The 22,065-nt window shown below is 39.0% G+C and overlaps 3 protein-coding genes across 3 annotated transcripts; 1 reads left to right on the top strand and 2 right to left on the bottom strand.

The window, feature by feature from the left end:
* Nucleotides 1-137: 137 nt before the first annotated feature.
* On the top strand, nt 138-4,551 carry LOC119481235 (macrophage mannose receptor 1-like). Its single transcript, XM_037758000.1, has 5 exons — nt 138-655; nt 2,349-2,729; nt 2,812-3,168; nt 3,302-3,399; nt 4,264-4,551. The coding sequence occupies exons 1-5, from the start codon at nt 616-618 to the stop codon at nt 4,393-4,395; spliced, it is 1,008 nt and encodes a 335-aa protein (XP_037613928.1). The 5' UTR covers nt 138-615; the 3' UTR covers nt 4,396-4,551.
* Nucleotides 4,552-7,076: 2,525 nt separating this feature from the next.
* On the bottom strand, nt 7,077-10,044 carry epdl1 (ependymin-like 1). The gene is made up of 6 exons (XM_037759645.1): nt 9,885-10,044; nt 9,687-9,721; nt 9,424-9,558; nt 7,848-8,034; nt 7,669-7,756; nt 7,077-7,531 (listed from the first exon to the last, which is right to left on the bottom strand). The coding sequence occupies exons 1-6, from the start codon at nt 9,952-9,954 to the stop codon at nt 7,402-7,404; spliced, it is 645 nt and encodes a 214-aa protein (XP_037615573.1). The 5' UTR covers nt 9,955-10,044; the 3' UTR covers nt 7,077-7,401.
* Nucleotides 10,045-12,215: 2,171 nt separating this feature from the next.
* On the bottom strand, nt 12,216-20,944 carry alpk1 (alpha-kinase 1). Its single transcript, XM_037759665.1, has 14 exons — nt 20,815-20,944; nt 19,405-19,624; nt 18,827-18,981; nt 18,539-18,737; nt 17,913-17,972; nt 17,732-17,818; nt 17,573-17,649; nt 17,352-17,447; nt 16,502-16,606; nt 14,585-16,382; nt 14,110-14,257; nt 13,873-14,035; nt 12,643-12,829; nt 12,216-12,530 (listed from the first exon to the last, which is right to left on the bottom strand). Exons 2-14 carry the CDS (start codon nt 19,517-19,519, stop codon nt 12,328-12,330), a joined length of 3,393 nt encoding a protein of 1,130 aa, XP_037615593.1. The 5' UTR covers nt 19,520-19,624; nt 20,815-20,944; the 3' UTR covers nt 12,216-12,327.
* Nucleotides 20,945-22,065: the final 1,121 nt, after the last annotated feature.

Below are 22,065 nucleotides of genomic sequence, written 5' to 3'. Positions count from 1 at the left end.
ATAGTATGTTGAAAAAAAAAAGTCATAGTATAGTATGTCCAAAAAAATAAAAATATTCTATACTATCACTTTTTTTTATTTTTTTGACATACTATAATATGACTTTTTTCGACATACTATAAAATTACTTTTTTATTTTTTCAACATACTATACTATGGCTTTCATTTGACATACTATACTATCACTCTTTTTCTTTTATTCTACATACTATACTATGATATTTTTTCGACATACTTTACAATGACTTCATTTTTTAAATTTCTTTCGACATAAGGGTCAGTGACATGGATATAAAATAATAAACCTCCTCTGCTGTCTTGATGGGGATATATGTTGAATATTCAGAGAAAACACAAACAATTATTCTTGTGATTTCCAGAAGGTTACCTCACTGAAGCTCAATGCCAGCTCACAGTTCTGTTTTCATCTGAACTTTGATCACTATCACTACCCAAATTTTCCTGACGTCATCCAACACAATGCTTTTTGCATAAAGAGCGCAATGTATTAGAGGAGCTAGTGTTGACTTTCCCTAGATTTGCCTAAGACACTGATAACGGTAAAGTTTCCTTTCATTACCATGCACTGACACAAACAGTTCACAGAGCAGCATCATGATGGAAAGGATCTGGCTGGTTGTCTTGTATCTCTCAGGTCAGTCAATTCTTTGATATTGTTTTATAATAATCTAATGCTACAATAAATAAAGTCACATGTCTTGTCCTGGTTAGTTTGAAACAATATTTGAAATATGTATTTTTTTGCTGTGACCACTGATGGAGACTTTAAAGACTTAAAAAATGATTAGGGGGAGATGGCAGCTCAGCAGTAGATGTCACATAGAAGTAGGGTACACATCTCTTAATTTGAGATACAGCTCAGCACTGTGTGTCAAATTGTTCTAGTCATAAATAAAAAAAGAAATGAATGAATTGAAATAAATTGTGTATTAGGGCTTAGAACAATATGATGGAAGGATGGATACTTGCACGTTTTGTTCAGCAAGATACTCTTAACAAATCAACACCACTTTAATGATTTCTTTAAGCATAAATGCAATTGGCAAAAGTAAAAAGCTAATGTTAGGCTATAAACGAACTACACTCGGGTCCCATGAGCGCGAATATGCACATACTATACTATTACTGTTTTTTTTATATTTTTCGACATACATACTATGACTTCTTTTATGTTTTTCGACATACTATACTATGACTTTTTTTTCCCCCGACATACTATACTATGACTTTTTTAAATTTTTTTCAACATATTATACCTTGACTTTTTTTTCTTTTTCGACATTCTATACTATGTCTTTTTTTTTAACACACTATACTATGTCTTTTTTTCATCATACTATACTATGGCTTTTTTTTTTTCATCATACTATACTATGTCTTTTTTTTTTTACATACTATGACTTTTTAAAACTTTTTTCGACATACTATATTATGTCTTTTTTCAACATACTATACTATGGCTTTTTTCCGACATACTATGACTTTTTATGATTTAAAAACTAAAAGGAAAATTAAAACAATAATCATTAAACAAATGTATTTCTAATATCTTAATCAAATCAAAGCACACATTCACTATTGAGCAAAGAAAAAAAGTCATAGTATAGTATGTTGAAAAAAAAAAAGTCATAGTATAGTATGGCAAAAAAACAATAAAAAATATGTCGAACAAAATAAAAAACAGTGATAGTATAGTATGTCGGAAAAAATTTAAATATTTAAAGTATAGTATGTCGAAAAAAATAAAAATAAGTTATAGTAAAGTATGTTGAAAAAAAGCCATAGTATAGTATGTTGGGAAAAAAAGTCATAGCAAAGTACGTCCAAAAAAAAAAAAAAGTCATAGTATAGTATGTCGAAAAACATAAAAGAAGTCATAGTATAGTATGTCTATGACTTTTTTCCGACATACTATGACTTTTTATGATTTAAAAACTAAAAAGAAAATTAAAACAATAACCATTAAACAAATGTATTTCTAATATCTTAATCAAATCAAAGCACACATTCACTATTGAGCAAAGAAATAAAGTTGTAGTATAGTATGTCAAAAAAAAAACCATAGAAAATATTCATAACTTACTTAAATAGTGCATCTGGTGGGCTGTCAACTGGGGAAGATATCACAGTGAATATCACATGCAGCCCAACGAAGGGAGCAGGGCCTAATCAAGGCCTCTTATCAGTTCAGGTGTGGCCTGAGAGGTTGAGGCTAAGTCCCGCCCCCCTAGGAACTGTGCAGGAAGGAGGATTTACTACAAAACCAAAACAGAGTTTGAGCCACTTAAAAGGTTAAAAGATGTGACAAACACATGTTCTCCTCACAGGCTGGAACATCTCCACATGCCTTCTCCTCCAGTACCACTATGTTGCTGATAGAAAGACTTGGACTGAAGCGCAGACTTATTGCAGAGAGACATACACGGACCTGGCCACCATCGCAAAGTCTTCAGATATGAACCAACTCGTCAGCACAGTTTCATCTTCTGGCTACAACTCTTGGGTGTGGATCGGCGCGTACACTAGAATCGACTGGAGGTGGTCAGACGGCTACAAAGGGACTGGAGCTGAATATAGGAACTGGGAAACCAAGAGTGACAATGAACCAGACTTTTACTCATATCAACAGTTCTGCGTGAACATTGGACACAATAGAGGGTGGTGGGATGATGATTGCATGTCGAACTACGCATTTATCTGTAACAATGGTAAGGATATACAGTATCAAGGCATATTTCAATCTTGGAAATTTTGAAATTCAATATGTGGACTTTTTTCTCCAAACTGCAGGAACACAGCTGGATCCTGAATTTGTTCCGGTGAGAGAAAAAATGAATTGGCGCAGTGCTCAGACGTACTGCAGAGAGAACTTCAAAGACCTGGCCACTGTGAGGAACGACACCGAGAACCAGGAGATCTGGAGCTTGATTCCGAGTGGAGAATGGGCATGGATAGGTTTGTTCAGAGATCCTCACATGTACTGGTCTGATGGGAGCAGCTTCACAACCAGCTACTGGTCCACAGATGGGAACGTAATTGGCTCGATGAGCATCATATGTGGTCTTGCAGATATGGCATCAGGAAAGTGGAAGATATGGCCCTGTGAGACTACATTACCATTTGTCTGCTACAGCGTCCCTCCACCGCGTGAGTGGTTTACTGTCCTCCAGTGTAAAGAGAGAGATGACATCAGAATGTTACTCAAACGTGTATGAATTTAATTTATTTGTGAGTTTGGCATCACAAAGGTTAATTCCAAGTATTTTTCTCTGTGTCAAAGCACCAGTGATGAGGCAGATAGTAAAGCTGAGGATAAAGCCGGAGGACGCCTCTGTGGATATGAATGATGATGCTGTGAAAGCAGACATCCTGAAAAAGGCAAGTCTCTAAAATCCACACTTTAATTAAAAATCTATATTAGGGCTGACAATCAATTAAAATATTTAATCGCAAATTAAGTGTACATTTTTTATCTGTTCAAAATGTACCTTAAAGGGAGATTTGTCAAGTATTTAATACTCTTATCAACATGGGTGTGGGCAAACATGCTTGCTTTTGCAAATGTATGTATATATTTACTATTAGAAATCAATTAACAACACAAAACAATGACAAATTTTGTCCAGAAACCCTCACAGGTACTGCATTTAGCATAACAAATATGCTCCCATCATAATATGGCAAACTGCAGCCCAACAGGCTGTCAGTGTGTCAGTGTGCTGACTTGACTATGACTTGCCCCAAACTGCATGTGATTATCATAAAGTGTGCATGTCTGTAAAGGGGAGACTCGTGGGTACCCATAGCACCCATTTACATTCACATATCTAGAGGTCAGAGGTCAAGGGACCCCTTTAAAAATGTCCCTGACAGTTTTCCTCGCCGAAATTTTGCATAAGTTTGGAGCGTTATTTAGCCTCCTTTATGATAAGCTAGTATGACATGGTTGGTACCAATGGATTCCTTCAGTTTTCTAGTTTTATATGATGCCAGTATCTTTAAAACTGACTCTGCTAAAACCTCCGAAAGATCGATTGCGTTAAAGAAACAAGTGGCATTAAAACAAATTTGCGCTAATACGTTATTATTGTTAACTTTGACAGCCCTAATCTTCCCTTTTTCTGTTTGAATGTGTCCTCTCTTCTCGTGTCCCTGTAGATAGCGGGCCAAAAGAAAGCTAGCTTCCGACAAACAATGTAGATTGATGTTTCCAAATGTCTACCATTTGTGTTTCCCATGCAGCTCCAGGCCAGCCTGAAGGAGAAAGGAGTGAGTGGAGTCACCCTGAAGTGGAGAGAGCAGCCCGACGGGAAAGTCTTCCACAAGGAGGGAAAACCTTCACAGAAGAAACTAGTAAAAAATACAGAGCTCTGAAATTGAAGTGTAGTTTACTTCTGTTTCTCCGGTGAATGGTGATTCTCTATCCGCTAAAAGGCTGAACACGTCCTGTAGACTGCCATAAAAGCCTTTTGCATTTTAACAGCCTGTTGTGTGAAATATTTAAATGAACTTAATCTTCTCCTGAATGCAAAATATACAACATTTTTAACCACTGACCATTTTGTATAATCTATATTTAGTTAACGATGAAGCCTATAAATTGATGTCACATGTGAGACTACGTGGAGAATATTTTTAAAAATGCGTGTGATGCAGGTAGTCATGTTGCAGAAACTTTTATCATCAGTAAAGAGTTTTCCTGAATGAGAAAAATATCCATATACATGATCATCACCGTGTTATTGTATCTTTTTGAATGATGAATGACTGTATGAACACATACCATTTTTAAAATGCAGGTAAACTGAGCTCCCAAAGTACCTGTGAGGGAATTAAAGTGCAACATTGCCCTCTTGTGTTTGCACGAGTATATTGCCTTTAAAAACTTTATCTAGGAATTGAGGGATATATACTGTATATACATACATTAATTGATTAATTGAACAAGTAAATGCATAGTATTTTACTTTGTTCCTGCTCCTTTTGGTTTTGCTTTTTTTTTCAGTTGTCTCCAATGTGAAAACTTTGTGGTCGCTCTAATGCTATATATCTATTTGTTAGCTAGCAGGTATTGGTAGAACACACAGATTAAGGATAAGGATGTTGAATTTTGTCTTTTTCACTTTGATTTTTTTTAATTTAATACTACTAGAGATGGAAATATTCAACAAAATACAATATTTAATTCAATTAAAGCAGAGGCTATAACCTTTGATTTGTGGCTGAGTCTTATTCTTACTTACTTGTAATATTGTCAGGCTACATGTTAGAGAACAAAATCAGGAATTTTGCAGAAACTTGCTCACTTATGCTACTACGGCGATGACTGCTGCTAAAAAAGAGAGAAATAATAAAGTGCAAAGAGTCGTATACAGCAGTCATCATCACAGTGAACTCCATTTCTGCAAATATTCTATTTTAAAACAAGCTGAAGAAGTTCACTGAACCATCATCAACCTTTTCCTCACAGAAAGGTGGAGGGATGAGCTGGTGGATAAAATATTTTTAATGTATTATCAGGAAGTTTGGTGCATAATAACATCTGTAAGGAGATTAAAAACTCACCACACCGAGGGTCCCAGTCAGCAGTGGTTGGGAAGCTGTTAAAATGAAACAAGTGTTTTATTATAAATGGAGCATTTACATCACAGCTGGCAACGCAGTCATGATATTTCCTCATAACTGCTGAAGCAAAAAACAGAACAGCACAATCAGCATGTGTCATCATCATTCAGAGGAAAACTAGATAAACAAATGAACTCAACATCTGTTGTTATACTCACTGCATGGCTGAGATGCACAGAGATGTGAATATGCTGCTGCTTCAGAGCGCTCTCTTCCTTATAAACAAGCTGGTGAGGCTCCCAGTCTGCCTCCACTGCCAGGCTTTCTTTGAGTCCTCGGTCCTGATAAAATAGACACCATTAGTAATCCATTGCATTTACTTCACAACAAGTTGTTGCCAGGCACTTACCGTCAATCTCAGACATTTATCTGTTTTTTTTCCACACTAAGTGACGACCCAGAGATACCACGTGAAACCAACACCGTTATACCAGAACCAAAATGTTAGATATCTTCCATAGAGATAAACAAAACATTCATTTTGGACCCGCCAAAACCTCCATCCATCCATCTTCAACCGCTTATCCGGGATCGGGTCGCGGGGGCAACAGCTCCAGCAGGGGACCCCAAACTTCCCTTACCCGGGCCACATTAACCAGGTCTGACTGGGGGATCCCGAGGCGTTCCCAGGCCAGAGTGGAGATATAATCTCTCCACCTAGTCCTGGGTCTTCCCCGTGGTCTCCTCCCAGCTGGTCGTGCCTGGAACACCTCCCTAGGGAGGCGCCCAGGGGGCATCTGTACTAGATGCCCGAACCGCCTCAACTGGCTCCTTTCGACGCAAAGGAGCAGCGGCTCTACTCCGAGTCCCTCACGGATGACTGAGCTTCTCACCCTATCTCTAAGGGAGACGCCAGCCACCCTCCTGAGGAAACCCATTTCGGCTGCTTGTACCCGCGATCTCGTTCTTTCGGTCATGATCCAGCCCTCATGACCATAGGTGAGAGTAGGAACGAAGATTGACCGGTAGATCGAGAGGTTTGCCTTCCGGCTCAGCTCTCTTTTCGTCACAACGGTGCGGTAAAGCGAATGCAATACCGCCCCCGCTGCTCCGATTCTCCGACCGATCTCACGCTCCATAGCCCCCTCACTCGCGAACAAGACCCCGAGGTACTTGAACTCCTTCACTTGGGGTAAGGACTCATTCCCTACCCGGAGTAGGCAATCCATCGGTTTCCTGCTGAGAACCATGGCCTCAGATTTAGAGGTATTACACCTTTAAATGATTAATTCACAATCATAAGATTTTTTTTTAGGAAAAGCCAAACTTTTATTTGGCACCTTTTCTAAAGGCTTTTTTTTTTTTTTTTTAAATATTCTTCTACATAAAAATGTTATCACTAAGCCCTTAACTTCCAGTCATGCATCAGTTGTGCCATAATATCACAGTGCTGTATATTGCAAGTTGTCATTACACACAGAGACAAGTAGAAATATATGCATTTGTTTTTTATTCTCATATTAGTATTGATAAAAAAAAAGACAAGTGGTCATACATCAGCATGTGTTAGAAAGAGGGAGTTTTTTTTTTAATCCATTGTCAGTATGAAAACATTCATTCAGTGCAGCTTTAAGTTCTAGACAGAAATATGATTTAAAAAAAAAAAATGAAAATGTCAAATCCTGCAGAATATTTTTCTGAGATGCTCAAGATGCTTGAAATTACACATGTTCTTAGTAAGGAGTTAATGCGATATATACCACATAACAAAGCTCTGATTCAGTAGCTCCACTTGTTTGCCTCCATTTGAGGCCCTCAATGCTTGTTAAGGAACAAGCTGAGGAAGTCTGCTGGCTCCTCGTCAGCCTTCATCTCCACTCCCGTGCAGAAGTCTGGAGGGTTGAGCAGACCGGGGTCATCAAGCCCTATGACGTTGTTATAGAGGCTGGAAAACAGAAAGATGGTGACATAACGATCAATTAGCCGGATGCAAATATTTCTGATTTTCAAGTGTCACTCTCTGGCCTGTCACATCACTGTCCTTTCTGCCCTATACAGTGATTTTTACAGTGTTAAACTAACCTTATCATCACCCATCCATACATGTCAGTGTGGTACACAGTGCTGACAGGAACGCAACCGAATTCAGTGACTGTGCTCATGTACTTCCCTGTAAGGTCAGAGATGAAAATGAATGTATTAATATACTGGGATGGATAAATAGACAGTTAAGGCAACCATTACTGTATATGCTCTCTAACCTGATTTATCTGGCAGATCTCCCGCCCAAGTGTTGACCAGGAGTCCTTCTAGAGGTCCAGCTGAGCTGCCCAGAACAATCTGGCCCAGCAGAGACGCATCTTTTGGGATTCCCATTGGTTGGAAGTCTGTCTTCAGAGGCTTTTTGGTGCACGTGCGGTCATGTTCGTTAATCTCATACATGGCAGCCTGATGGATGAAAGTTGTGGGATGAGGATGACTATTATTCCTATTATAATTTCCTGTGTATATGTTATCTAATTCATTCAGAGTGAGAGAGAGGAACCAGGTATAGACAGTCATGTGGTGTACTGTAGCACATGACTGTCTGTGATTCTTTTGTCTAATCGTACAGTATGTTATGCTTGCAAACCTGCTTCTCTGGTTGTGCTGCCTCATCTTACTTATGATTTTGCATGTAAATTTATGTACAAAAAAAAAAGGTTTTAATAAAGCACTGTTCAATTACTGTAAAACAAGTTGAAATTAAATATTACAATATCTCTAAAATCTGCAAATGTCATGTAACATTGACTCTTTATGCACTTAAATCTGTACATACACACTTGGATTTATGTTTTATATTTTGACCCAGACAGATAAATGTAGTTATTGTGAACTCTAACACATGAACATTAAAGATGTTTGGTCCTCCTGTAAATCATTTGCAAGGTCCACATAAAATTTATACTCCCATAACAATTTAAGAGTCACTGCACCTCTGAACAGCAACTCTTAGTATATGGAAGCCCATAGAGGACTTCATTACAATGATAATATAAACTTGAAAATGAAAATGTAATTCAACAATAGCATTGTCATTTTCCACATATGTATGTGTTATTTGAGTAAAAAATAAAATAAAAATGCAATAATTAAATTTGCATTTGAGATGTAGTTCATTGAGCAGTTTGACACAAAACTAAATGCGACAAACTGTGACTTTTTTGACTTGCTAAATTATGTTTTAAATTCAAATGTGATCGAACAATTATTTGTCTCTCCCCGTTGACTACCGTTCATATTTTATCAAAAATAAGGTCCCCTTTGGTCCACCTGAAGGGAAGGGCCTCTCTATATAAAGGTAAATACCGCATTTACAATTTGACGTGCGTTTGAAATGAAAATTGGATTATTGCATTTTATTTTTTTACTCAAATAACACGTACATATGTGGAAAATTAAAACGCTATTGTGGAATTACAATTTCAAGTTTACTATCATTTTAATAAAGTTAGCTAAGGGCTTCCATACCATTATGTGTCCTGTGTGTTGTATTTCTGAGATGTTGTCTTTTTGTGTGGATCCTTTTTTGTTGAACTCATAATAAAGACAACTTTTCATTGAAATTAAAAACAATATTCTGAATCAGAATTTGAATTATTCACTCCTGAGATTGTTCAAATATTAGACATTGAGTAGAGACTTTAAGCACACTCCAGCTGGAGTAATCTTTCAAAGCGGATCTCTGTGCTTCGACTTCAATAAAATGATTTTCCTTGTACTTTTCATTTCTGATCTGGAGCGACTGCACTCTAAAATAAACATTTGGCATGTTCATGTCATTGCTTTGGTCACCTCTCTGTAGAGCAGAAGAGCATCATAGGTGAATGACTTGTTCTCGTAGGAGCCCAGCTCCATGAGCCGCATCCGTTTTCCCATTGCATCGTACAGGTATTTGGAGTAAATCCACAGCTTTTCATTCTGTGTGGTCTGGAGAAAGCATCATCATGTGAGTTAGTTTACATCTCTCTCTTTCACATATTGTAAATGTGCTTAGTCATCATGCTCAGGTCAGGTGCTGCTTTATGATGCTCATGTAACACACAGTAAACACTCACCACAGTGAAGGTTCCGCTCATTAGAGGAGGACTTGCTGAAGAAGATGAAATTAAATAACAATGCATTAGCACACAATTTGACACAGCATTAAATAAGCCTGATCACAGTGTAAGTCAGCAATGACAAGACAGTATTCTTAAGTATTGACAAAGCATGCATAAGAAATAATAATAAACTGAGAAATGTATTTTACTTACAGCATGGACGAGGCCTCTGAGACAGGCAGCCTGCCAGAAAGCACATTAATACCACCAAGAGTCTCATCATTTTGGATTCAACGCTCTCGTTGAGAGGCAACCAACAAACACTCTGGTGCTCGAGTCACTTCCTTATAAATACACACACTGAGGCTCAGGGGGAGGGAAGTCCTGCCTCCAGGGTTTGTTTTCAACCCTATGAAAGCCAATCACCTAGGTGAAAAGCTGCTGTCCTCCGACTCACATCAAGATAAAGGGCTGTAAGAGCCAGTATCTCTCCCTATAAATGACGTCTGTTCCTCTTTATGTGGTTAATGTTTTTCATGGAGGGGAAATTGTACCCAAGATTGTGTGTAGAATTGTTAATGAATATCATATCTATACAAATGTTTGAACATATTTACCTAAAATACGTAGTACAGTCTATTTTGCTGAGCTCAGTGCAATATGCAGATAGGTTTTCAGTAAGTGCATGTAGTGTCGCTGTGCACAGTGGGTCAGGGGTAAAGAATGTTGTTGTGTTACAAAAGATGGAGGCTAATAAACCCAGAAGTGGATTTTTGCTGAATGGAGAGGAGGCTCACGTGTGCTTATCGCTCCATGAATGACATCACTGTCATATGATGTGCAGGTGCAGGTCATATGATGAACTGCTGTCATTACTCCATCAAGTACATACATTATTTGCATTTGCAAACATATGCATTTGACTTTTACATAGTAAAAGTTGAGGTCAATCATGCAGTTTTACTATATTTATAACATTTTCTCCTTCATTATTATTATTATCAACACTGGCTGCATTAATTTGGGCGTTTTCTGACTCATGCACCAGCGTGATAGGTTTGAAGGGGAAAAGAGCAGAATAACAATACTTTGTTATCATAATATATAGTTACATAATCGGAAATGTTGAACAAATGTTTGTCAGTGACAAATAAACATTAAAAAGATTGTCTGACCTTAACGGTGTACAACGGTCACCTGACTGGCTGAACTACAGTATTCATATTGAGGCTGTGTATTCAATCACACTCCCTCCATTAAGTTCAAATAATACATCTTATTCATTTGTAACCTGCTTACATACATTTTGAAAGTCACTACTCATGTTGTCTTCAAGGTTATTTTCTATCTGCAGTTGAAAAAAATCCAACAATTATGTATTATATATATACAATTTTATTTGAAATGTTGATTTTGCAACAAAGCTGAATAGCCAACGTGAAGGTGTGAACAGGGGCGATGTAAGATCAGATCTCCACAGCGCTGATGATGGAAAATTTTCATGAAGCACGAGCTTCACAATAAAGATTATGTCAGTCAGTCAGGTCACATGTGATACCTGCACTGTCAAACCAGTTAGACAGCAATCCAGTCACACAGTGAAGAGACAGTGATTGATTACAAAAACACAACGTCGGCCGTCGGCCAAGTTTTTTTCGGCCGATTCAGCATGTTGAATCGGCGAAGGCGCTCGTCGATGAAAGAAATCACTCTGATTGGCTGTTCAGCTGAAACGAATCAGTGCACGAGAAGAGAAACGGACGTGAGGAAAGCAAGCTAACGAGTAAAATCAAGAGGAAAAACACAGAAGGCTCTTCTCAGTTTCCATCTTCATCTCATCTGACCATTCCAATACACCGATATTTTCACAGCAACATCTGGAATGAAACTCAGTGGTGAGTGAGAGTGGTGTGAAAGTGGTCGTCCAACGCCGCTTTGTTTCATGTACGTTTCATAACAACGTTATTCTGGTTTCCCTTTTTTGAATGACAAATACAGACTACCACAACCTGCTGGAAGGGAGAGTTATTAGTCTTTGCAGTGTGTTTGAGTGCACATTTTAGGCAAAGACAGAGGCGACGTGAGAAAACGCGAAGTTCGTTGATGTCGGGTTGGTGTGTCTGGGCCTTTACAAACCACAATCGACAAATCTGACTCATTCTGCCTTTAAAGCTTCAGTAGGCAACATGTTTTTGGCATCATTGGGCAAAAAATCCATAATAACCTTTCAGCATATTGTAAATAAAGTGTTCTGAGAGAAAACTAGACTTGGTGTAGCCTATGAACTTCCTCTCAGGTGTAGACTGAGAGGAAGTTCATAGGCTTCTTCATAGGTCAACTCCCAACTGAAGTGACACACACACACAAACATTATGCAGTATGAGGATGTTGTATGGGACGCTATTTTTTACATTTTAGATTTAACCTACGAATATTATGCCAAACCCAGAGAGCAGCCTGCTGTAGGCTACAACGCAAAACAAATCCACAAACAAGTTTTTGCCATCATTGGGCAAGAATTTCATAATAACCTTTCAGTATATTGTAATTCTGTTTTATAAAAATAACTTTTTTCTAATCATATTTGCTCCAATTCTACCTGCTGCTGCTTTAACTGGGAACATAAACGCTACACATTGGCAACACCTCAAGGACTCTAAGGCAGAACATGAGGCTGTCTGACCACTGGAGGCAGTTTGAGCAGCTGGCAAATGACATTGCACTCTGGCCCATGCTGCTCGTCCAGGAAGTACCTGAGGCCTCTGGCAGCAAAGTTGGAGGGGCATCTGGGGGTCTTGGTGGAGTGAATCTGGGGGTCAGTGAGGTAGGTCAGCCCTTTGCCATTGGCTGTCACCCACCCTGTGAAAAACATGAAAGAGAATGATGCATTAAGAACAAACTTTTATATAATATATATACCTTTCCCTCTCCAATATGACAAGAAGACACCATAGGTCTGTGGATGACACACCTTGCAGGTCTACAACAACTTCCTGGCAGTCAGAGAGCAGGTAGGTAAAGTGTCCAAATGCAAGGCCATATTCTGTAGCCTGGAATTTCTCGTCCTTCTTTCCAGTGTTGTTGGTCAGTTTGACAAAGTCTCCAAGCATGTAGGGCTCCACTGTTACGCAGCCCGCAATCTCGTTTCCATTCAGAATCTGTTCACAAGTACAGAAAACAAATTAGGAAATATTTAACGGTCTTATTGATAACATTTTTATGTAGACGAATATTGAAAAAAAAAACAAAACAACATCTACAGAGACTTTGGAAAGGTGCCGAATAACAGTATGGCTTTTCCTGAAAAAAAAAAATTAATTATATACATTGTGAATTAATAATTAAAAAAATCTTGGCTGGTCCAAAATGAATGTTTTGTTTATCTCTGTGGAAGATATCTGACATTTGGTTCCCACTTCTAGCAAGGCTTGTGAGCCAATAGTAAAATGATTCTTCTCTGGGTCGTCAGTTAGTGTGGAAAAAAGGGATAAATGGCTGAGATTGACGGTAAGTGCCTGGCAACGACTTGTTGTGAAGTAAATGCAATGAAACCGGGGAGGGAGGATGCAACATCTATCATCTGAATGTTACTAATTGTGCCTTTAAAGCCCGTCTTTAACATGGCTGTGCAGTATAATTTCCTTCTGTAAGCCAACGGCTTTATTGTGTCTCTACAGGTAAATTACATGTGGTGTTGAGTGTTCTGTCACTACTCAAAGTGGAAGCGTTGCACAAGAGGTATTTAGGCCAAAATGGTACATTTAATCCAGAATACAAGTTCTGTTTTTTGTGTGTATCAGGGAAGTGCTAAGACAATAAAGATAACTCACCACTGAGCAATTATTTACTATTATTCATCATCATTTCCTGTTTTCCCTTTTTAACAGCTCATAGTACATTCTAGACTGATAACTAACAAAGTACCGGCTCTACTACTGTCTTGAGAGTACATTTCTAGCAGTGAATTGACAACTGGAGGGTGGACTGGGGTATTCAATTTTGAATTTCAACCAACACTGCTCCAAGGCTGCTGCGGGCTATTCGGCATTCTGCTGCGTCTGAAGTTATATATTTGTGTAGGGGGTCCTATTAAAGTGGTATTTATGAATGAAGGGATTTTAATTCTAATGCAGCAACTGATAATTGTTTTCTCCCTAAATGAAGTAAACCTTTATGCATTTATTTTTATGTTTGGCCTCACCAATAGTGCCTCCGAGGGAATGAAGAAGATCTGAGCCATCACTTCCTTGTCGTAAAGACTCTTGTTGAATTCAGTCACATAGTACTGGGCTGTCATCTGTCTCTCCACATCTTTCAGGTGAAACTGGATCTCCTTTGGCTTCAAGTAATCTTTCCCCACATAACTACACGGACATAAATACACAGACAAAGTGAGACTTTTGTGTTCAAATTGTGCCTAGAACGTGCAGCTGCATACCTGCTTAACCGTTCCTCCTGGTGTAAAAACTGAACCCATATAGCCATCCTCTGCTTGCCCTCCATCCCCATCAGCTCCCCGATGTAAGCACAGGTCTCCCTGGCTGTCCACAGTCCTGTGGCCTTGGAGAACTTTAAATGAAGAGCACCTAAAAGAGATTAGCAGACAGTTGCAATCATAGACTATATATAAGAAGTACATACTGCAGAAGGACAAAATGCTGAACTCTAGGCTTCAAAACTGTAGTCCTCAAACCAATGGGTGACATCACAGTGACTACATCCACTTATTATATACAGTCTGTGATTACAATTCATGGCAATCCATGCATTAGTTGTTGAGATACATCAGTCTGGACCAAAGTGGTGGACCAACAGACCGACACTGCCATCCCTAGAGCTGCACTGCTAGCGGAGCTAAAGAGATGTACTGATGATATAGACAAATTTAAACAACAATTGGAATTCAAACTTACTGTAGGCAGCTCTGTGATCCTTGAGTTTGAATTTTGTCTTGTCACTCTGAAGTCTCTTCAGCAGACATTCATGGCAAACCCCAGCCAGTAGGGCTTGGTAATCCTGCTGGGACAACGAATACTGACTCTCGGGGACAACACCAGCTACAATGCTGTGCTTGAGGCAGCTGTAGCACAAGGGGTTCTTCATCTGAGGGACATTTACTTTTTCTGAAGAGGTAACTTCACTGTTTTGGTCTCCACTTTGATGCTCCTCCAGCATCTCAAATGAACTCCTTGTGGAGGTTTCAGTGGAGGCACACTGTTCTGGGACAAACTGGGACAGGTTTGGGTGTGGGGTTGCTGAAGAGTTCTTGGTAGGGTTTACAGATACTGAGTCAACTTCAGTGTCCTCATTTGGGTCAACATTAAGGCTCTCCGGAGGTCTGAACTCCCATCCAGATGTGTGGTTTTTGTGTGTGGGATCATGAGCTGAATCACTGGTTTCAGAATCGACGGTTTCCAAGAGGAAGAAGCTCCCATCAGACTCTGGTGACTTGCTGCTTCCTGCTTTTGACAGGCTGCTTGGCTGAGGTTTTCCGTTTGTGGTGGAGATCAGGTCGACTGAAATTTTCTCCCACGACGACTGGGAACCGAAACTGTCACCGAGCGAGCTGGTGGTTGTCCTGAGAGCCAGCTGGGATAAGGATAGCGCTGCTCCCTCGGCCGCCGACGGTTTCAGCGTCACGCCAACGTCGGTCATCTGAGCCTCATCGGTGCCCTGCGTTTCTATTCCAGCTTGTATCACTTCAAACTTCTCTGAATCACCGCTGGAATTGGAGGAGGAAGTGGCAGGTACTGGAGATCTCAGGACTGTTTGGGAACCGACACCAGAGTTACGACTCTGGAAGTCTTGCTTCTTGTTTTCATCAGCAGGTTGTAGCATGCTGTCTGACCTATCATCATCAACCTCAGTGGTCAGACAGCTCTGATTACGTGCATTTGCTTCACGTTCAACGGCACTACTTCCTGTGAAGCCGCTGGGCCTTGGAGACCCTGAACTGCTCAGGGAGAAGTTCTGCCATGAAGATCCAAGGTTATCAGTACTTTCTAGTGTGGGACACATGTCAGGCTTTTGAGGTGGGTGCACAGCAGATGAATCTGAACCTCTCTGTTGTGGCTCTGACACTTTGCAGGCTTCAGTGCTACAATCTGTGTTCAGTGTACAAATGGTCGTCCCCAGTGCAGAAATACATATCCCGCCAGAACACGCCCCATCTACCTCGTCTTTGGTCCCCTTACAGTTTGTGCTGGTGGTCTCGCACAGTGACGCATGATACTTCTTGAATCTCTGCATCACCTTGGCGAAACCCTCCAGAGTGAAATTTACCGATGTGTCTTTGACGTTTCTGTAGCTGTCAGGGATGAAAGACCCCTTGTCTGAATTAACGAAAGGCTCCACTCGCAACAGAAGTTTGACTTGAGCGACCAGTTGCATGATTTCAGCACAGAGGCCGTCTTTGTCTTGAGTATCTGCATTGCAGTAATCATAGAAATGTGCTAAAGCTTTTTGGCAAGCTTGAGTTGCCTGCGCCACAACCTCCTGCGGAGTGCCGAGCCATTTGTGAGCGACGTTGAGAGAATAGGCGGCTTTAAGGAAGGTGTGAAGCTCCTGCTTGCTGGTGACCAGCTCGCCCTCTGCTTTGGTGAGCAGGCCGATTGCAAATGCCTCTCTGGCCTGCAGGAGGAAAGACTGCGTTTGAGAGGCAGGGCACTCCACTGAGAAACTGTATGATAACAAGCAGGTCCCTTGAGTTGCCTAAAGATGGTCAGAGAGAAGAAGAGGAAGAATTAAAGCAGCAATAAGTAAGATTTAAGCTCTTCAGAAGTGTCAGATTTTTTAGATTTATGTCGGGTAACTGTTGTGGAACAACTTACCACATTGGTCAACACATAGAGTGAAGTGTACTGGCTGTATACCACCGCCATCTTAGCTGCCTGGGCTGCTGAAAGAAGACGATGACTCCTGTCCCCAAGTAAAGACTGCTCCAACCAATCAGAGAGATGTAGACAAGAAATTATACAAAGCCAACGATATTAAGGGGAGACATCCCAGGCACAAACATCGTTTTTTAAGCACTGGTCAATTTTGATATTTTGGGCTATTTTGCTTCCATAACATGTCTTCTTTCAGACTAGTGGAAAGAAAAACATCCAAAATACACATTTAGGTGTTTTATTTTACTACTTTGTCTATTTGCGTCTGCAGATTTCTCTTAAATTCACCAAAAGTTAGCATAAGATAATGCCTCATTTGCATATTTAAACATAAAATAAAATATTGCAATACAAAAAATATTTGTCTTAATGTCAGTAATCAACTGGGGATGTTTCATGGTGATATCTATTAGTTAAAATGTTTTACCCTATGTCTTGCAAAATGTATGGAATTTTACAATACATATCTTTATTCAGAAATCTCCACGTCAGTAGCACAAACATAAATCAAACTTTCCAGTTTTATTTCTATCTATATTCTGGTATACACGGTATAAAAGGATGATGAAATGATAAAAAGAGATATCCAAAATTCCCTCAGTAAAAACCTTTGACTCTAATATGTCAAACAAAATGAAAGAATCATTTTGAACCTGGCTTTATCCAATATTCAGATTTCTTTTCTGGAAATGTATGCAAATTAGCACATATTTAATAAGCGAATACCTCATTTGCATATTTAAACATATTTGATCCCCTTAAAAAACATCATTATATCAGATAAACTTACCAAATCATTATTTGGATTAGTCCTAAAAGCGTGGAAGTCCTCATCATTCATAGACACCAATATGTTGGCCAGTATGCCAAGAGAGGTTCCAATGCCCTTTAACATATACAGACATGCAGAGCAGAGGTTTATAACAATGTGCATGTTTGTGCATGTTTTGCATGTTGTGCAGGCTCATAACATGGCAGTTGTGATGGCAATATTATGGTTGTGTCTCTGACCTTTTTATCAGGTTGAGGAAGTGCGTAGTAGCCGACCAGAGAGGCCCAGATTAGCTCGGCAGCTTCTAGCCACAGGCCTGAAACGGAGAACAAAACAGCCGTGACATCAACGTATGCGCAGAGTGAACTATTTTCTTTCAATCAGGATGAATATCTTACCTAGCTTTTGCAAAACCATCCCACGTACTTGAACACTAACAGCCTGGACAAGAGCCCGGTCACTTTCAGAGTGGTACACCCAACAGCCTGTATAAGAAAACGAAGATTTGCCTTTTATTTAACTTGTCAAAAAAACATCATAGTACATCATTAAAGGCAGATAGAGTAACCCAGCACCTACCTGTGGCCCCGCTCTTGTTAATCAGACTGCTCAGTATGTATTCTGCCTTCTGTAGTTTGCCTGTGGGGGATGTGATTGTAATGTTTAACCAGCTCTGTATAACTAAACCAAACATCAAATAACTCTATAAAGACTATGTGTAATGATGATAAAGACTTTTCACATTTCCACGTCACGAGTTTGCACATTATTTTCCAAAACAATAATTAGGATGATGTATGAAGTGTTACTCATGCATTCACATATATTTAGTGCCAGTGGCTCCCTACAAAACTAAGATTGAAGTATACATCAGACCGGCAATATGTCATCCACAGTAGGCTCGCATGATCACGCCAATCCTGTCTGAAAACAATCCCGTTTCCTTCGTAGACGGTAACAGAGTCAACAGAAGAAGTTGAAACATGTCTCCAAACTTCTACTTTAAACAAACCGGTAATAGTAATAACGCTGTGCTGAAGAGTTGAGACGTGTGTATAAAACAAACATTTGTTTAACAAGAGATGAATGCATACAAACTTGTCAAAATTACAATCCAAACATACGTCAAATTGCATTAAAGTCTATGGGATCTTCAGTTTTCTATCCCCCAAAAGGGGGCGCGGCCTTGACTTATTGCACTGTACCAGAGTTCAAGTAGACTCTGGCCTGTCGTATGACCAGCTGGGGGGCCACAGGGGTGTCATGGTGGCGTCTGTGGAGCAGCTTGGTGATCTTCAGCAGCCGACTGGACTCGTCTGTCCAGTAGAGAAAGCGGTCGACGAGGAAGACCACGGCCAGCGCCGTGCGTGCCTCCCGAGCCGCGATGGAAGCCTTTAGAACAGCCTGGAAACACAGCAAACATAAATATAAGTAAGTAATTTGTTTTCAGTGACACCACACAGAGAACCATTACGTAGCCGTGTCATTATTACCAGTAGCTGAGATAGGTGTTTGCTGATGAGGTCACTGAGGTTGGTCTTGTCAGTGGCACTGACTGACTGCTTATACTGCCACTTCTCCGGCACAAAGGGCCACTTCATCTCCATCGCCTCCTGCAGGAGAGAGGCCAGCTCTGCACACAGCGAGTCTACGGGAAATAAGTTGTATTTCATAAGTCAAGCCAGTTCCTCATTTATTTGGGAAGTCGGTCCTCAGAATTCTTTTAACAATCAGAAGCGGGCCTCAAGTTACAAAATGTTGACAACCCCTGTTATAGGCTATGTGGACTGGGACTGGGTCATGCTGAGTTTAGAGAGAGGTATATAATGAGAACTGCCCCAGTTTGCGCTACTGAAAAGCATTAGCTAAACAAAAGGAAATCCCCTCAAATTCAAACCAACTCCATGTTGGATTCACTGATGCCTTTGTCCCTGATTCTCAACACAAACCATATGTGTGTGGATCTTACGTAAACGTAATTCCACCACCAAATCTCTTTACTCAAATCCCAATCTGATTTCCTCTCATGCCCAAATGAAAACTGAACAAATAGCACCATCTGGTGTCTGACCTCTGCAGCTACAGTAGTCCAGCCTCTGTGCTTCAGTGGGCTGGGTGGACTTCGGAGCTGCTGCCACTGCTCTGAAGCACTCCTCCAGTAAATCCCCCACCTCCTGGCTGTCCATAGTGTTGCCTGGGATGGATGGAGTTCCCCGTTTCTTGGCCTCTTCACCCCTGTTCCTGTATTAAAGTGATTCAAGAAGGGGGGTTCCCGTGGAATGACAAGACTGCTGTTGAGAAAGGATTGCACCATTAGGTCTGGTTGCAAATTTCAAAACATGAACGTGTACCGTTTAGCTGTAAAATGAGAAAGTTTGTGACCTGGCTGGTGGGCGGTGCTTGGTATTTCCTCAATTTATCTCAACATGGCTGGCGGGGTCACAAACTGTGTCCTTTTACAGCTAAATAGTACACTACAAGATGATTCTGAAAACATTTGAGGCGAAAAATAGGCATTACAGTAACAGAATATTGATCCATATTTGATCAGCGCTGCCTAGTTTGACCGTTTGATTGGAGTTTGTGAGTGAGTGACAGCTGCTCAGAGACGGCAAGGCTCCAGCTCGGCTCTGATTGGTTGTTTCCCTCCGGTCTGTGAAATCTTGCAGATGCCATTAGGAGCACCGGAGGACACCGAGGCACATGGTTTTTTTTTTCTTTTCAGATTACCTGTCTCATGCACTACTGTCAGGATACAGTGACTGTTTTATGAAAATAACTTTAGACTTGTCACAAAGCTATTATGTACACACATTTGTGGAAGTTATCCTCTCAGGTGCAGATTGAGAGGAAGTTCATAGGATACTTCATAGGTCAACTTCCAACGGAAGTTTCCCAAAAGTTTCTCATCTGGGAAACTTCTCTCAAAAGGACATTGTTTATGGTGTTTGTGGACTTGTCATGGACAATAACAAAGATGACTTTCTGGTGGAAAACATTCTCATTCTTGAAAAATTTTATTTGCACAAATCCAAGTATATGAAAGTGAAACCTATAAGTTTAATGAGTTTCATTCTGAGTTTCTTTCTTACATAAAAGCCCTTAAAGTCATGCAAAACAAAAATGCATTGAAACTTCTTAGTATAATAGAAGATTATGAATTACAGGTACATTTATTATTATTTTCATGTATAATTTTACATATTTTATTTGTTCTTGTTCTGTATGCACCTTGTCCTTTTACTCTAATGCAATGATCTATAAGCCTTGTTGTTTGTAAATTTGACTTTGTTCAATAATAACAATAACAAATCCACAGACACACCTCAACAGGAGAGGAAGCTATTGTTGTTTACACTTTGTCTGCACATTTAAAAACAAACATGAAGCTTAGCAGACAAGAGTTTATTTTACTATGATGTCTCACTGATGAAACATGACTGTCATAAACAGTAACTAAAGCAATTAAACAAACACCTACTGTTGCTGTTGTCTGCAGGTTCTCCTCTTCTTCCTGGTTGGGCAGGACTTTAAACTGCTGCCTTCAAATGCTGTCGGAAATATCACAACTCCAAAATTGAGAGTGCCTGTTGCACGATTCCTTTCACTCTTTAGGGATTACAAGTGTGATTATTACTGGTACTTCTTCTTCTCCTTCTTTGGTGTTTATTGGCGGTTAGCAAACCAGCTTAAATGTGCATTATCTCCACCTACTGGACTAGAGTGTGTAGAAGTAGATTGGCAGGAAATCAGTCAATAAATAAATAATTAAATAAATAAATAAATAAATAAATAAATAAATAAATAAATAAATAAATAAATGAATAAATGAATAAATAAATAAATAAATAAATAAATGAATAAATAAATAAATAAATATCTCCATTATTCCTGTTGCCCTTAAATAATTAATTATTAGACTGTGTACTTTCCTAGCAGATTCCCCAATGTAATATTTCCATCATTTAATTGTTTTTCTTCAATAGACTTTATTTTAAATTTGTAAACAATACAAAGCACAATTAAATCAACACATAGGTAAACAATACATAAAAAAGGAAATAAAGGGATAAATAAAAACAAACATTAAAATAAAAAAATAAATAAAAAAGTAACATAAAAACACAAAACATGCCAGGGGTTAATATAAATAAATAAATAAATAAATAAATAAATAAATAAATAAATAAATAAATTCTCTCCATTATTCCTGTTGCCCTTAAATAATTAATTAGACGACTGTGTACTTTCCTAGATGTCTTTCCTAGCAGATTCCCCAATGTAATATTTGCAACATGTAATTTGTTTTTCCAATAGACTATTTTAAATTTGTAATGCAAAGAACAATTAAATTAACACATAAACAATACATATAAAGGAAATAAAGGGATAAATATAAACAAACAAAAAAATAAATAAAATAACATAAAACACAAAACATGCCAGGGGTTAATATAAATAAATTAAAAAAATAAATAAATAAATAAAGTCTCTCCATTGTTCCTGTTGCCCTTAAATAATTAATTAGAAGACTGTGTACTTCCCTAGATGTCTTTCCTAACAGATTCCCCAATATAATATTTCCATCATGTAATTTTTTTTCTTCAATAGACTTTATTTAAAATTTGTAAACAATACAAAGAACAATTAAATCAACATATAAACAATACATATTAAGGAAATAAATGGATAAATAAAAACAAACAAACATAAAAATAAAATAGGCTAAATA

This window comes from Sebastes umbrosus, chromosome 22 (assembly GCF_015220745.1).
Source record: "Sebastes umbrosus isolate fSebUmb1 chromosome 22, fSebUmb1.pri, whole genome shotgun sequence".
In the NCBI taxonomy this organism is placed as follows: Eukaryota; Metazoa; Chordata; class Actinopteri; order Perciformes; family Sebastidae; genus Sebastes; species Sebastes umbrosus.
The sequence above is the reverse complement of the archived record's forward strand: the minus strand, read 5'-3'. Positions and strand labels throughout refer to the sequence as shown.